Source organism: Podospora pseudoanserina, chromosome 1 (genome assembly GCF_035222485.1).
Source record: "Podospora pseudoanserina strain CBS 124.78 chromosome 1, whole genome shotgun sequence".
NCBI classification, from domain to species: domain Eukaryota; kingdom Fungi; phylum Ascomycota; class Sordariomycetes; order Sordariales; family Podosporaceae; genus Podospora; species Podospora pseudoanserina.
Genome location: NC_085920.1, coordinates 8,831,815 through 8,848,734, shown reverse-complemented (window position 1 = coordinate 8,848,734; position 16,920 = coordinate 8,831,815). Strand labels below are relative to the sequence as shown.

The window sequence follows — 16,920 nt, the reverse complement described above, 5'->3', positions numbered from 1 at the left end:
GTGTTTGTCCTTACTACCCGTAGCTCGTATAAGGTTATCGATACTAACTAGCTTTATATTAGAAGGTTAATAAATAGCTTTTATATTAATATTAATATATATCTTTTCCGTACGATAATACTTAAACTAATAAATATATAAAAAATATAATAAATAATTTCGGCTCTACCGTCGGCCGATATCGAATGTATTTCCGGTAGGGTAAAGGAGGTTAAGGTACTAACTTATCCGAATTATATAAATGCAGTTTTAATCTAAAACCGTAATTTTATAGCTACCTCTCCTTATACTACCTATACTAATAAGCCTAATAGGGGGCCGTTTAAGGATTATTATATAACGGATAGGTATTAGGGTAGTGCCTATAGTAATTATAAATAGAGGGATTATAAGAATAAATATAGCTTTTATACCGTTAATTAAAGCGGTATTAGAGCTATAGAAGAGGGTAAGGGAAGTGAAAGAGTTGCGGAGGGGAGCCAGAAGCTAGTAGTTATTAGTAATTCCGACGATTAAATAAGTTATATAATAATATATATTTTTTTTTATTAACCGTAGAAAATATATTTACTATCGGTATAGTAATATACCCAATACTATTTAATATAGGTTATTTAGATAATTATAATAATACCTCCGTCTTTTATTTTAATAGGAAAAATATTACCGGATCGTATAACTTACTTTTATATTACCTAACCTTACTTTACTATCTACGCGTATTAGTAATATATTTACTTTAAACTTTATATTTATTATATATAATTCTATATTACTTATACGGTAGTATACCTAATATTATTTTATATAAGTCGTTTAAATAATTATAATAGTACTACTATTTTTTATTTTAATATAAAAAATCTTATCCGATCGTACAACTTACTATTAAATTACTTAACTTTACTTTACTATCTACATACATTACAAACACATTTACACCCAGCTTTATATCTATTATATATAATTCCATACCACTTGTACGATAGTATACCTAACACTATTTTATATAAGTTATTTAGACCATTCTAATAATACCTTTAGTATATATTTTAATAGGAAAAATCTTATCGGATCGTATAACTTATTATTATATTACCTAACCTTATTTTACTATTTATATATATTACTAATACCCTTATACCTAGCTTTATATTTATTATATAGTATTCTATATTACTCGTACGACAGTATACCTAATACCATTCTATATAGGTCGTTTAGACTATTCTAAAGATACCTCTCTCGTCTATTTTAATAAGAAAAATATTATCGGATCGTACAACTTACTATTATATTACTTAACCTTATTTTACTATCTATATATATTACTAATACCCTTTTACCTAGCTTCATATCTATTATATAGTATTCTACACTGCTCGTACGATAGTACACCTAATACTATTTTGTGTAGGTCGTTCAGACTATTCTAATAATACTTCTCTCGTTTATTTTAATAAAAAAAATATTATCGGATCGTACAACTTACTAACGTATATTATAAGCGAGTGACCCATATAAGCGAGTGACCCACTTCCTTCGTGATATAACACCTTCGCACTTAACAATAATTTCCTTAACCATCTAAGATACCTTCTAATTCAAATAAAGCCCACATAATCTTAGCCCTCCAAGCGCTTTAAAACGATAAGAATTTAAGCGAACGAGCCGCAGTTAAGATCTATAGAGTCGATCGTAAGACTCTAGGGCGTCGGCGCGCTGGCCGGCCTGCATAACGCGATACTACGCCTAAATCGAAAAAGCTCACTTAATCTGAAGAGGATACTATTATTTAATACGTTATTAAGCTATATACGCGAGCTTTTCCACCAAGATTACGTAGTATAGAAAATATAGTTAACTAACTACTATACGTATATAACGCGTACTTTATTGGCAAGCTCTAGGCACATAACTTCGTTAAACGCTAGCCACAGCTCCGTACGCGTTTTACGCGTAGATACGACTACTAGAGGGCTAAGTGCGAGGATCTAAGGTCATTACCGAGTAGTTTACGCTCGTACGGAACACTAAGGCTAAGTACGGTATTATAGATAACGATATTTATAACTTCGACGAGACTAGGTTTATAATAGGCATTATCTTCGTAGGTATAGTAATTATAACCTCGGACGGCCTTAGTAAAGTAAAACTAGCTTAGCCTAATAACCGCGAATAGATAACGGTAATCCAGGGAATTAATACCCTCGGCCGGGCTATCCCTTCTTTTATTATTTTAACCGCGCAATACTACCTTACTAACTAATATATTAAGTATAATCTACTATCTACCTAGCGTATTATAACCACCGATAATAATTAGACTACTAATCCGGTAGGCCTAGATTAAATTAAGCATTTCGACTATTATATAGCGTCCCGTATAAAAGGTAAATACCGATTATTAATCCTCGATAGCCACGAAAGCCACTATTCAACCGAATTCGAGCGCCACTACTAGCAGAATAACATTATTACGCTCTATATACCTCCACACTCCTCCCACCTCCTCCAGCCACTCGATATTAGCTGCTTTAGGCCGCTAAAATAGGCGTACGGTCGCTAGATCGAGGACTTAATACGTATATATATTAACTATATAAGTAAGCTCGAGTTCCTCTATACCTTCCGCGAGGCTTTTTTCGCCTCTATAATAAAGAAGAATATATAGGGTAGCTTTACGGGTACTAGCCTTATACCGTACGATCCAGAGAGGGTACTTTCTAAGCTAAATATAAAGCTTTATACGCCAATACCTTTAAACTTACGGCCCGGCACTATATAACCTTAAGTCTCCTAAATACTATATAACCCTCGAGAAGCCAATTTATAATTAACGCTTATTAAGACTCGTATTACTAACCATTAAAATAGCTCCCTAACTTTAATACTAGCTATAGTAGACTAGCTTACTAAAGGTATAACGGCTATAATGTACCAGGTAGCTTTCCTTCGTGCAGAGGTCTTTTCGCTCCGTAAGGCTAATAAGGTACTAAGTAAGCGCCGGAGAGCTAAAAAAACACGTGTGAGGCTTGGAGGGTTATTTATTATATAAGAGGCACAGGATTTACTGGATTAGAAGGCCGTAGATAGAGAGGGAATGTAAGAAACGCAGCCGGATAGTAGTAATGCAGGGGGGGCTCGTACGAAGGTTCGGTGCTATGGTATATGCGGTAAGCCTAGCTATAATGCGCGCACTTGCCAGGAGGCTGCAGAAGCATCTAATTTAGCTGTTTCTAATGTAATTATAGTTAATTCCTTATATTAATGTGGTGTAATTGAGGATGGTTTGTCAGGGTGTGGTGGGAGGTGGGTTACTTGCTTATATGGGTTACTCGCTTATAATATACGTTATTATATTATTTTACCTTACTTTATAATGCACGCGCATTATTAATATATTTATACTAATCTTTATATATAACTTAATATCTATTATATACTATTTTATACCGCTTGTACGATAATATACTATATACTATTCTATATAGCTTATTTAGGCGATTCTAATAATATTTTAATTTTCTATTTTAATAGGAAAAATCTCATCGGATCGTACAATTGAATTCTTTAACGGATCCTACCCCCTGTTTCCAAAGTGGGGCATTTTTTTTGGTGCGCTTTTTAACGGATTATACTACAATCCATCGGAGAATAACTGATAGGGTTAACTCGAACCTTCCTGGCAACTCCCAAAAATGACAGTGATGCAGTTATTGTAGACGGCTGGGCCGAGGACTTAGGAGATGAGTCACCGTAAGTGTATTCAGATGACATTTCAATCGGACTGTACCGGTGCCTGTTCCAAGTTGTTTTCTCATTTGGCTAATGGAGATTCACTAGGGCCGGAGCTTATATTCAGTCCGTGGCCGATCTCAGCCGGATGGGCCGGTCTATTCTCAATTCATCGCTTCTTTCTACGCACGCGACACGAAAATGGTTGAAACCGGTATCGCACACCTCCAGTCCCTTTTTATCGGTCGGTCGGCCATGGGAAATTATGCGAGCTAGGTTGCCCATCGCACCATCGTCTAACATCACGCGTTTAGTCGATGTGTACGCGAAGAATGGCGGTATCGGCCAGTATCTCAGCCTGATAGGACTCTCGCCAGACCACAACATAGGAATAGCGCTTCTTACAGCCGGGCCTTCGGCCGGACTACTATTCAGCACTTTACAGACCCTACTCACGAACACATGGCTCGTGGCGGCCGAACATGCCGCCAGGGAACAGGCACGAGTCACTTTCGCCGGCAATTATACACTTCCCGATAATTCATCCATTGAAATAACTCTGCTTCCAAACGAACCCGGTCTCTTTCTCGCTAGCATTGTGAGCAACGGAACCGACCTGCTAGAATCTATCGGAGGTTTAGTTGGCGTGCAACCGGGGGCTGAGATAGGAGCGTGGTTGTATCCGACGACCTTCACTGCTGGCAACAGGACCGCCTTTCGAGCAGTGTACGGTGCAGTAGGACAGCCACATGACGAACTTTGCGGATCATGGGGTGGGGTTGACGGCCTCCGCTACGGCGGTAACCCTGCGGACCTGCTTATCTTTGAGGTTGGCGAGGACGGACTCGCTAGAGCGGTGGAGATACCCGTTTTAAAGAAGACCTTGAAAAGGACGGATTGACCGTTGCCTTTGCCCTCTTTCAAGCAGAAATCACTATTTTAGAGGTGTGATGGATTATGAGACGCGGTGCAACTTGACTGAACTCAATTTAACAATCCCGTATTTATTATAGGGAGATAGCTGCAGTGAGGCGCTGAGGAAAAAGGCTGATGTTGCATGGTACTGACCGGGGATTCAAGTCATTACTAGTCATACAGGATCATGATCAGAAATCGCAGAATTCCAAACAACATTCTCTATTGCTAGTTAAATAGATATGTCTTAGACACTGGTGCCTTTACCTGTACCTGCCTACCAAGTATCATTCTTGCATCCTCGTCGTTAGTAATCAGAAGTCACCAAAAGTTGGAATAATAGGCCACAGTAAGGGGTTTATTTCATGGAGTGGGTTTAGACCGCTGTCAGTCAAAGAAAGACAAGAGTAAGGTATATATACATATGAATAGGTAGCAGGTCACATGTACGATCAAGGGATGGAAATGCCAGACATTTGATTAGAACGAGTCAACAGGCTTTTTACGTAGTCATAGGTAGGCCTGGGGAAGAATGCACGCCGTTTCCCCTCTCTCCCCATTTTGTTCGGGCTCTGAATACGCCTTTACAATACGTTTCCTTCATCCTGCACTACCTCTTGATTGGAAATATTGCCAGGCCATGCGAGGGAAAAGTCTGTCGACTCGATCGTTTCAAGCCCGCCCAGAAAAGCAGCGTCAAAGAGATCGGTCGTGTGTGCCGGTGCCTCTATCTCCTCGGTAGTAACATCAAATGCGGGGAACAGCGAGGATGGTAAGGATTCAACATGACCCCCCATTAGTCTCATACGCAAACCGCTTTCGGCATCCGATATCGAGGCAGATGGCGTAGGCTGCTGCAGCGGCCGTAACGGACTTGCAGCCGGTGAGTTCTGGTGAACAGAGTCTCTTGGCTCTGTGTTAATATTTGCTGCTGTCCAGGTGTCGATGAGCCTATTCAGCCCTTCAGCGATTGCTTGTTCTAGGATCAAGTGACTGTCGGATGATTGGCTGTTAGGGCCATTTCTGAGTTGAGTCATTATCAGAGACGGACCGTGACTTCTCGCAAAGTCTATAAACTGGTTCAGATCTTCCGAAAGAATCGGGTCGATATAGGCCGAGGCTGGCCTTGGCTTGCCTGGAAACAATATATCCCAAACCTCAAACCACTTTTCGAGTTCTGATATATTGCCTTTGGACTTTTTAGAGAGCTGGTTGTGTTGTCGATGCGTAATGAAGCCTAACTGGCAGGCTTGATAAGCACAGTTTCGGGCTTTGATGTGCTCCTCGTGGACATCCTCCGTGGGAAAGACAGCCCGGCAGTGCTCGCAATAGAATTCGGCGTAGTGTTTTCGATTAATGTGTTGCTTGATTCGAGAGACATCTTGAAGGTTCATCCTGAAGCACTGCCTGTGCTCCTGTGGATTCAGCTTCCAAAAATGGCACGCTAATTTGCGGTCTTTCTGTGACGTTTGGGAGCTTCGCCTTGGTCGCTTCTTCTTTCTGCCTTCCCCTCCATCTTCTCCGAGCTCGTCGTCCTGGTCCTCATCTCTCCGAGGGCGTTTGCGAGAAGCATCGTGTGAATCGGCCGCGTGGTCACCGCTGAAAGGCGCCTGATTCGCGGTTCGACAATCCGAACTTGAGCTCTGCTCTGATCCTCGTACTCTGACGCCCCCAGCAGTGGTTGCTGTCCAAAGTCTTTGTTGCGGCTGAAGATTTCGCCGATGAGAAAGAAATTGTATCCTCTGATATTGTTGGAAGAGCTTCTCTGTTACTGTTTTCACGATTCTAAATCCCAAGGAGCCTTGGTCAAAGTGAAATATGTTCAAGTCATCATCAGATTCTGATGACACCGACATGAGCTCACTCTCACACGACTCTTCTTCCAGATCAACGTGATGCGCCAGCTGTGTAGTTGGACCCGACTGACCAATCCAGAGCGGGAGGCTGGTAGGGCCTTTGAGCTTCGTTATAGGCGTTTTGAGAAATAGCTGAGTGTTTAGACGACTGGTATCCTGACCCTCATTTTCCATCGCGGAAGTAAAGGGCTTGCATAGGCTCACAATGTGCCGCTGCCCGGGGACTGGATCACAAACATCCAACTTGAATGACATGTCCTGGTATTGAAGGGTTCCAGCTTCCTCATCCAGAATGTAGCAGTCATTTCCCTCTTTTTGTGGTTAGTAACAGCCAAGCCCGTTCCAGTCTTCACAGATAGGTGGGATTTCGTAGAGTTTGAGCTTACTGCAAGTTGAACTGGGCAACTGGGGATGCCAGATGAATATCCCAGATTTCCTACCGACCAGATTCCACGGTGACTTAGGCCCTCGAACAAGGACTTTGTGTTGTGTGCTGACCTGAATGATCTCTTCAACAAGGCCTACCCAGGCGTCTGAAGATATCTCCAAACCATGACTGTCAAGTGGACGACGCAAGATTGGAAACCCGCAGATGATAGGCAATGGAGGCGCCAGGCCAGGCTTTGCAGAAAGCAGAAATGATGTTTGGCGTAGAATCTCGAGCATTGTAGCGTCGTCGTAAGTATCAGCTCGAATGCTCATGGACCACTGCCGATCGAAATTGGTGCCTCCTTGAAAAGGACCATGTCTTGAGTTGCCCTCGACACCCTCAATTTCCCTTATCTCCGGGCTATATTTGCTGAGAACAGAACACGGCACATCCTGAGCGGCAACCGAGAGCCATGCTAACTGTTCTGCCTTCTCGGCAATCGCATAGGGAGAACCAGCAAACCATACAGAGGTGATTCCCGATTGCGACACGTCCAAGCCCATAACGGTTTGATCAGCCAATACTTGTTCACATCTGTGACCTCTTGGGTTGAGATTTGTGTGCCAATCTTGAAGAACATTCAACAATTCCATCCCAGTTGAGGGCCAGGTCTGTTCCAAGTATCTCCCAACTGTGATCGCTTGAAGATTGCCCGCGGGTGAGAGAACCAACGTTGTGAGACCTTTAATACCATCGGAGCCATCAACATCGCAAAGGTGTGTGTCCAGCACTGGTAGTATTTTCGACGAAGGTAGATGAAAGGCGACTTTGTACGTTTTGGGTGCACGATGTCTGCTTATGATACCGAGGGGCAATCTTTTGAGGATTGTGGCCCTAATTTCCTGCTTGGCGCTTCCGGCCATGTTGTCATATCGATCCAGAGAAACCTCTCGTAGTAGATTTGATATAAGCTGGCTGTATGCTCGGCTCGTAAAGATTGCCTTGGTGTATAGTCCGAGATTGGGATCCGAGTCATCTTCATAATCGTCCACGCCCTCAAAAACTTCTATTTTCTGAAGTGCTTCGGGAGCTTCCTCATCCGTCAAACTGAACCACATTGCCATCTTCTCACTGACAGGTAATGTTTCCTCATCAGTTCGAATGGCCGGTTCTTCATCGCCACTCGAGAATACTTGGCGAAGTTGTTCTATTATAGTGCTAGTCCGTTGTCAATACCTCTCCAGCGAAGTCTTTAAAACACGGACAAGAACACTTACCCGTGTTGTTTATGAATAAACCGCATCAGGCCCCAATGTAACGCTCCTGATCCCTCGATTCCCATGTCAACAGAAAAGGACTTCAAAAGCCATGGCAAGTGCGGAGCGAGCACCTCCCAACTTCCCGTGTCCAGGTGCGGTTTGAGCCTGCTACAAAGATCGTTACACACTTCTAAGACCGACTGCTGAACCTCTTCGGCCTTATCCAAGTCTGCCGTGGAGCCCGAGTAAGCCGTTTCAGCTTCATAACTCGTCGATTCTGCATTTTGTGCTTCTACCAGTGGGCTTTTAGGGGGGCTTTTAGAATGAGGATCTGGCGACGGAACGTTGACATTCGGTAGTGACGGAATACCGGTGTTGATTGTAGAACAGTATCCAGAGTCAGTCGGCTCTTGCTCCGGCTTTGCAAGAGTTGGAACCGCCTCTCGAAGTTCCTCCTTTTGTGCCAACTCTGGTATAACAAATTCCCAAATGTTGTCGTCCGCGGGGTCGGCTTGTTTTTGATTGGCATTCAGGACTTGGGGAATGGGAAGGTTGGGGAATGGGTTACGCCTGAGCGGTGATTTGTTCTTTGAAGATGATGGGTTAGAGGATGACGGTGTCAACAAACGCTGTTCGTTGGCTGCATTGACGCGCTCTCTGAACAAATCGCCGGATTTCGCTGCAGCCAGACGGACCTCCTCTAAAAACTTGTCGGAATCCATATCGACATGGAACTTGATTTGTAAAGCTAGGTACCGAGTTGAACCTACACTTGGCTGGCTGGAGTTAGTTGAGTACCAGGTAGCGACCTGGTCGAAACCGACTCGTTTTCGACGCCTGGCTCGGTCGGGACGACGTGCAGCGGGTCATTACGCTGACTACCCAAGAGCACCGCCACGCAACAATCCCACGACGCACGCCAATCTGCTCAGCACCAATGTGCTGAGGCAACCCATGTGCTCCCCCACGGTAACTGCCAAGCCGAGCCAACCACCCAAATCAGCACACAGTCGCCTTTCATAATTGTTTCAAACGAGCACTCCAGTCACTCATCGATACCAACCCCACTATGTGCTATTCACTGTATTGTATTATCACCGGCGCAATGAATAACTGAGACTCTAACCCATAGGTGCTCGACGTTCAATCATGGAAGCAGAAGAAACTTGAAATAGTATTCCAATATAAAATATGTGGGCGATCCTCAAGATCCTGAAAGAAGGGAGAATTTCATCTTTTCACAAGCAATCCCTACCTGCACCGAGTTTGTCACTTGTTCTCAGAATTTACCAGAATAGCCTCATTCGCTGACACGCCTCCGATGTCGTCCTCCTCCATTTCCACGAACTGGTCCAACGCCATCACGTGAGCCTTTCCCCCCACCGTTGAAGCCAAGCCCGACTATCAGCACCCACCACCAATGCATTGCTGGTGCTAACCAAAAGTTTCAAACAGGACCAACAAGAAAGATGGCTGCACCGCTATGCTCGACTGGTACCTTGACGAGCCCCCAACTATTACCGCACGGTTGGCCTTTCCTGGCGGCTCCACGTCGACAATCCAGAAAAGCCCCGACAAGAGCGAGAATGGGAAAGTCAATAGCAAGGACAAGGGAAAGGTGAAGAAATTTGAGCATCGATCTTGTTAAATGGCACGTGGTTACTCGCAGCGGCTCAATCAATGTGATGAGCAGATACATTCCATGTGGTTTCAGACCAGGAATGGTGAAAGATTTGAGGTAGTATAAGGGAAAGAACCCAGTTGTACAAACGCCGTCGGAGGATGATATTGAAAAATGAGAGCAATTTGGTGGTCAGATAGATGCGTGGCAAACAACCTGAATAACATAGTCACCTGTATTTGTCAAGCTGGAACATTGCTGGAGTCTCGGGAACTTCGTGAAGCCATTCGATTGTTATTATACCGAGGAGCTCACATTGATCCAACAATACGAGCAATGGCGCAGTCGAGTCCTCGGCTCAAAAAATACTTCGACTCCAATGCCAGCAGCGGCAAAGCCGTATCATCTTCGGGCACCGTAGTTAGCGCTGCCCTTCCAATCAACTTTACGGTTTCTCGACGACCACTGCCGAACACGCTTGATGCTCTCCGTCCAATCAGGGCAACAGGGAGCGGCATTGCCTACGTTATACGGCCAGTGCAAACAGTTGACGGGTGACGACGCTGGACGCAATCGTCTCCGGCTGTACCAAGCCAAAGCACAGTACCTGTCAAACACACATATACCCACTCAATAGGTTGGGATGCACATTCATGAGCTTGTTGAGACCTGCAAGAGGATTCTTCCTAGAGAGGCATCGTTGATCGATGAAAGGTTCGTCAAGAGGCAAGGTACCAGACCCAAGTGGAGGTAACGACAGGCTGACATCATGAAAGGCAAGCCGCACTGATGTCGACAAAAGATCTCTTTAACATCCTAACACAATAGAAATATACATAAACAAGAGCACAAAACCGGGTATCAATGTTGTATCCACCGCCTTATTCCCCCCAGCCTACAAACCAATCCAAGCCCCAACCCCCATCACCGCGCCCATGCCCACCCCAACCATCCCCGTACACCTCGCCCCTCCCACACCCCCATTCGTAGAAGTAGGACCAACCCCTCCCTGCTGCACAGTCCTCGTCGGCCCTCCCGTCGTCTCCGTCCTACTCGCAACCTCCGTCACGGGACAGCTCACCGTACAAGGCAAATGCTCCGTAAACGGCGTCGGCACTGCCGTCCCCGTCCCCGTTTGGGTCCCTGCCACCGTGAAAACCGGCTTCTGCGACGTAGCCTCCACATCCGGCCTCGTTATGTTGGATTTGGGATTCAGCACGTTATCAATCAAGTGAACCGCCCCATTCGCAATGAGAATATCAGTCTGCAGCATCTGAGCCGAGTTCGCAAAGATGAAGTTGGTGTGACGGAGGATGTGGATCGACTGATTCTTCTCGGCGGTAGCGAGAGAGGAGGCGTTTTTGAATTCCCAGATTTGTGAGACTTCGCCGGGGATGATGTGGTACCTGAGGATGGATCTCAGCTGTGCTTTGGGGAGGGTGGAGAAGGTGCTGGCGAGCTTCTGAAAGGCGGCGTTGGTAGGGGCGAAGATGGTGATGTCTTTGGCGGGGAGGATTAGCTCGTCGTAGAGATCGGCTGCGTAGAGCGCGCCGAGGAAGGCAGTCATGTCGTGGTAGGCGTTGCGAGCGGTGGACTCGAGATTTTCGGGGATGCGCATGACCGAGTCGATTACTTGGACGAGGCCCTTGTCCCATTCTATGTCTTCGACGAGGACTGTGCCGCGGTTGGCGAAGCCGGAGGTGAAGACTACTTCCCCGCCGGGTTGTTTGGTCAGGATGAGGCGTTGGCCACCCTTGATGGGGGAAAAGGCTGGGTCGGTGAGGAGGGTGGGTGCCCAGATGGAGTCGCCTTTGATAATGGATGGCATAGAGACTACCTTGGGCATGACGTGGTATTTAAGGACGGCTTCGACGTGGGTTTTGTTGTCGCGCCATTCGTCAAAGTTGCCGAGCTTGTCAAAAGCATTGTCGTTGGGGGCCGCGATGGTGATGCCAGAGGGGAGCTTGGTGAAGATATCGGGGTGATCCTGAGTATGGTCAGCTATGACGAGAGCTCCGAGGTGGCAAGAAAATGGTGACATACCTTGACCAGCTCACGAAACGTGGTCATATTCGTTTGACCAGCAAGGACACTTTCCAAGTCCGCTGCCCTGGCGGCCATTGGTGCGCAACCCAAGGCGGCTATGATGGCGAGGAGGGCGGTGGGAAGGCATGGTGCCGAGCGAAGAGATGACAGTCCAAAGACCATCTTGTAAGGATCTGTGGCTAGCGATGCGAAGAAATGCGTTCACTGGGAATGTTACAAAAAGAAAATGACCGTCCAATGCGATGGCCAATACCACATGTCCAAAGACGAGAAAGACGAGAAAGTTGAGAGACGCTGGACTCCAAAACAGAGGCGGGCACGAGGTGACATTTTAGGTGCTGCCGTCTGCGCCTTCTCCCAACGCCATCCATGCCACCGTGCCCACACCAGCTCATGATGAAATTTGAGCTCTTGACATTTCGGGACAGGCGCGACGTTGCCTTCGTTAGCCAGCTTCCCCGCGATTGGGCGTTCCTGGCGAGCCACGACCCTGGGGCAATCTGAACCCCTGCTTTCCAGGGCACCGGCGCAGGCTGGGCCACCCGACGGCAGCTGCTTGGCAGGCGATTCATTGGTCTCGATCAGGGCCGCTCAGCGACGTTGCTTTCCGTCGGGATGTCATCGCGACAAATTTATTGTTTTCAGGCATCGCTCAGCCTGGAAGTGAAGAGTGGTACTCTAGCGTAGGAAGCGGCCAACTGACGTGGTTCTTCCCACAGCATTAATTCCACACCGCGGTATCCACCAGCTAGGTGAGTTTGGGATCAGTCCCACCGTTCTGGACCTGCAAGTCGAAGCAGGCAGGAGGGATCATATTCATCAGGAAGCAAGAGTTGATGACCAGCCAATGCTTCCATGTTTCAGTGAGCTCTTCTGGCGGGACCCCTTGCATCTCAGTTGAGCCCCAATTTCAAGCTTCCGATCTGTGCCCTCAAAGAGATGGGATGACAGGATCTCATCAGCCACGCCTCCAGATTGCATACAAGAGGGCTTGGCTAGCGTGAGATCTGTGCCACTGAGCAGGGCCCCAAACGGACCGTGCTGGTGGGTTGAAAGTGAGTCTTATTGTTAACTCATGAGTTCTCACCGCCCGCCTGTAATCAGAATACCTAGAATATCATTAAATCCCCTATCAAGAATAAACCGCTCAACTGTCAGTCAAGTTATAAATCTTCTGAATATCCTTCAACATCCCCTCAAAGTCAATCTCCAAGTTCCTCAGCAACCCATCATTAAACCCAAACACCCACCCGTGCACAATCGGAAAGCTGTTCTTCGCAAAGCTCCGCTGCACCACCGCCGTCTTGACCACGTTATTGCACTGCTCAATCACGTTCAACTCCACCAGCCTATTATACCTCTCGTCCTCATCCTTGATCGCATCCAGCTCCTTCTCATGCAACCTGTACACATCCCTGATGTTTCTCAACCAGGGGTTCAAGATGCCCATGTCCTTGGCCGTCATGGCAGCCTTGACACCGCCGCATCCATAATGCCCGCACACGACGATGTGCTTGACCTGTAAGTGGTGCACGGCGTAGTTGATGACCGACATGACGTTCAAATCCGTGTTGCAGACCAAATTGGCGATGTTGCGGTGGACAAAGGCATGGCCGGGTTCAAGGCCGGTGATTTGCTCGGCGGGGATGCGGGAGTCGGAGCACCCTATCCAGAGGTACTCCGGGTTTTGGCCGGCCGAGAGGTTGGAGAAAAATTCGGGGTCGGCCTTCTTCTTCTCGGCGGCCCAGGCGCGGTTGTGCTCAAACACGCGGTCGTGGGTTTCGCGGAGGTACTGGGAGATGTCCTTTTCAGCCATGGCGCGCCAGGTGGATTTTTCGGATGAGGGGGTGGCTTTGGGGAGGTTGGAGTTTGAGTTTGAGTTTGATGATGAGGAGTGGGAGTCAGAGGAGCAATGGCGGAGGAGGGAAGGAGAAGAAGTGGAGAAGCGAAACGGTCCGGACCTGGCAAGAGAAGAAGGGAAAGAGGAGGAGGAGTTGGAGATAAAAGCGCGTCGGATAGTGGCGGAGGCTGGCTGCTGCAAGAGCGACGTGGTGACATGTGAGTTGAGCATGACAAGGGATCTCTCTATCTGGGCGGATTGTCCGATAATTTTTTTCTCTCACAGCTTTGGCCAGTTTTCCCCTCTCTCCGTCCTTTTCTCCTCACTTGTCGATCGCCATCTTGGCGGGAGCTACAATTCCCTCAACATTTTCCTCTCACGAGATGGCATTTCCCGACAAATTTACACTCTTTGGACATTGGATCCGAAATCGCATGCTCAGAGCAGCTTGGCATTAGTTAATACTATTAATGTAGTGTCTTTGACCTGCCAGAATGGGTATTCACGGCTGTCAAAATAAAGCTGCCACTGCAGTTAGGGCTGGCAATTGCCGAGTTTTCCCGCAACCCGGTCCGACCTTATTTCAACGTCGTTGCAACCACTGTTTCCACAACCCGTCTTCACTCTTCTTGGTGGCCGATTGTGTTATAAACTACCCGTATATACACTCCGGCCTTTGAGTGCTTTGTAGTGCAGGACCTATGTTGGATGTCTTATCGTACCTTGCTTATGCCACACGATCTTGTTGAACGCCTTGCTTAGAAATAGCAAAGCCTCATCTCTTAACATTCAATAGCCCATCGTCAAAACCTAAAGGCAATTAAAAAACGTGAGGGGGCCTCCCAAACTAGAGTATCTTCATATTAGAAGGCGGAAGAGGGAATTGTGGCACCTGTGTACTATCCTTCTAGGTACTTTTACTACGTACCTTAGGTAGGTAGGTAGTTTTGGTCGGTGTGACATAGGGTAAATATATCGGATGTACATGTTGGTTGGGAGGGGAAAAGAAAATTTTGAATTACTCGAAAAAAATAAACTAAAGTGCCGACATGACTGTGCCGGCTCTTTACCCTGTTTACTCATCTACCTTCTCAACCAGTGTCTTATCAACAAAGATCTGTGCTGCCTCTTGATCGGCTTCCCACTTTCTCCAGTCGTACAAGCCTGGATTGAGGTCCGTGCTTTCATCCTCGCCCATCGAATGCTCCTTCAGACCTTTTGGGAGCTTGAAACCAGATTGATCAGTGACCCTTGCCCAAGTGTACAAGAGATCGATGAGCTCTTGGGCCTCCATCTCAAGGTGGTCCGTCACATGGCTATCTGTGGTCCAGTCAAACAGCGGGTGATAGACGGTCCAAGCTCGACTAAAGTCGATGAGCTTCCCTCCAATGTAGTTGTGGATTGTGATGTCGCGAACCAGGATGCCGAGCTTCCGAAACTCTTTAAGGTCATCCCACAATTTCGCGACCTGTGTCTTGTTGAACCCTTCGCCGCCATCCGACACGAATTCCTTGACAATTGCCTTGACAGGATGGCCGCGATGTTGCTCGTCTCGATCCCAGAAATTGTGGCCGTACAGTGTGGCAGGGTCATCGTCGTCGGGATCATCGCGGGAGCGACCCATCAGGTTGGCGACTTGGTGCGCCTGTTCGGACGAGAGAAGAAGATAGCCATGGCTCCGGACGGCGAGTTCTTCGCGTTGCTCTTGCTTTAGGCGGCCATAGACGCGACACTCACAATTGAATGGGTCAAAGTAGTCTGCGTAAAACTGGGGCTTTGCGAGTCTCTTGGATAACCACCGTCCGTAGCACTGGCCGAGGTATTCCCATGTGTTAAATTTGAACATCTTGAGGGCGTAGGGCCCATTGCCATTGATGTTGACCTTCCAGACATAGGAATCCTTATCCTCGTCACGACCGAGATACATGAGAAATTCAATGTCGGCATGGGCGGTGGGTGTGAAGGGTTCCAGTTTGGGACCGGGCACCTGAGGGAGGGGCACCGGTGGGTTTGAGGGGGCAGGGAGGAGGGGGTTGATCGAAACGCGAGGCATTGTTGTTATTGATGATTATGTTGGTTTGTTGGTGGTTGGGCCAGAAATAAATAAACGGAGCGGAAGAGGGTTTGATTAAAAGAGTTGTTGGCGAAGGGTAAAGCGGCACAAACAGACCACCCCCACACCAGCCCCGCCTTCCTGTCTCACTCACCTGCCAACAACCGCCAAGAATTCTTGAATATACTTATTCTTTCAGTTTTCTTTCTTAACGCCTGTTTCAGTTGATACATCCCCGACCGACCCGAATTCCGTCCACGGCCAGGTCCTTTTAATAGTTTTCTATTTCTGTCATCTACAACCATGCACTGCAAGGTATACTGGTATATATATTCCAATGAAATCCTTTGTTTTCAAGATGAAGAAACACAATCGAAACATCACCATTTAACAAACACTGTTCACCCCCTGAATCATTCACGATGGCTGCAAACACAAAGTTGATCGACGTCCTGCAACGCAAGAATCCTGACATCACAGACCACTGGGCTGGCTCAGACTACAAAAACACGACCAACCCCAACTGGGACCAAGTTACACTCACCGACACCTGCCGTGAGCACGTCCAGCCATGGGAAGACTTTACCTACGAGGCTATCTTGCTCGCCTATGGAGATATCCTTCAACAGGATATAAAAGGTGTCGACAACAAGACATATCGACAAGTCATTACCCCTTCATCCACGCCCACAGAAGTTGTCAAAGAGGATGACGTCGATCAATTGAGCATTCTTTGGACTGTCAACGTTGTCCGGGAGCCACTCAAACAAGCAGCTCTTGAACTTCGGGCACGGGACCCTATGATGACCGCCGAGGTCAAAGGTTCGACGCCGAACCCTACCATTATTTCAAAGCGAATCGAGTGGAAGGGCAAGTCGGTGTTCAAACCAGACTGGTCACTCCTAGATCGCACCTTGACAAAGGAATACAAAGCTCAAAACCCCGCCATTACACAACAGCTGGTCTATGTCCATGGCGATAGTAAAGTGAAGCAAAAGTGGAAGTCAGAGTGGCTGACGCTCGCGGACAAGGCACTCCAGATCACTACAGACCCACCTTATCATAAACCGGGCACTCCTCAGAAAGATTACGACAAGACGCATGGGTAAGCTATCATCACCATTTGAGGACACACAAGGATCGCTTGCTAATTACATACCTATGCCACTGCAGTGTCAAGCATGATCGTGTCAGGCCTCTTTCTCAAATTGCGACCTACTGT

At 47.0% G+C, this 16,920-nt stretch overlaps 3 protein-coding genes across 3 annotated transcripts; all 3 read right to left on the bottom strand.

Moving 5' to 3' along the window:
* Positions 1–10,654: 10,654 nt before the first annotated feature.
* On the bottom strand, positions 10,655–11,967 carry QC764_0028910 (uncharacterized protein; the record flags this gene model as incomplete). The annotated part of the gene is made up of 2 exons (XM_062940158.1): positions 10,655–11,746; positions 11,803–11,967. The coding sequence occupies 2 exons, from the start codon at positions 11,965–11,967 to the stop codon at positions 10,655–10,657; spliced, it is 1,257 nt and encodes a 418-aa protein (XP_062806856.1).
* A 985-nt stretch (positions 11,968–12,952) lies between these two features.
* Positions 12,953–13,876, bottom strand: QC764_0028900 (uncharacterized protein; the record flags this gene model as incomplete). The annotated part of the gene is made up of 1 exon (XM_062940157.1): positions 12,953–13,876. One exon carries the CDS (start codon positions 13,874–13,876, stop codon positions 12,953–12,955), a length of 924 nt encoding a protein of 307 aa, XP_062806855.1.
* Positions 13,877–14,720: 844 nt separating this feature from the next.
* QC764_0028890 (uncharacterized protein) lies at positions 14,721–15,698 on the bottom strand (the record flags this gene model as incomplete). The annotated part of the gene is made up of 1 exon (XM_062940156.1): positions 14,721–15,698. One exon carries the CDS (start codon positions 15,696–15,698, stop codon positions 14,721–14,723), a length of 978 nt encoding a protein of 325 aa, XP_062806854.1.
* Between the last annotated feature and the right edge of the window lie 1,222 nt (positions 15,699–16,920).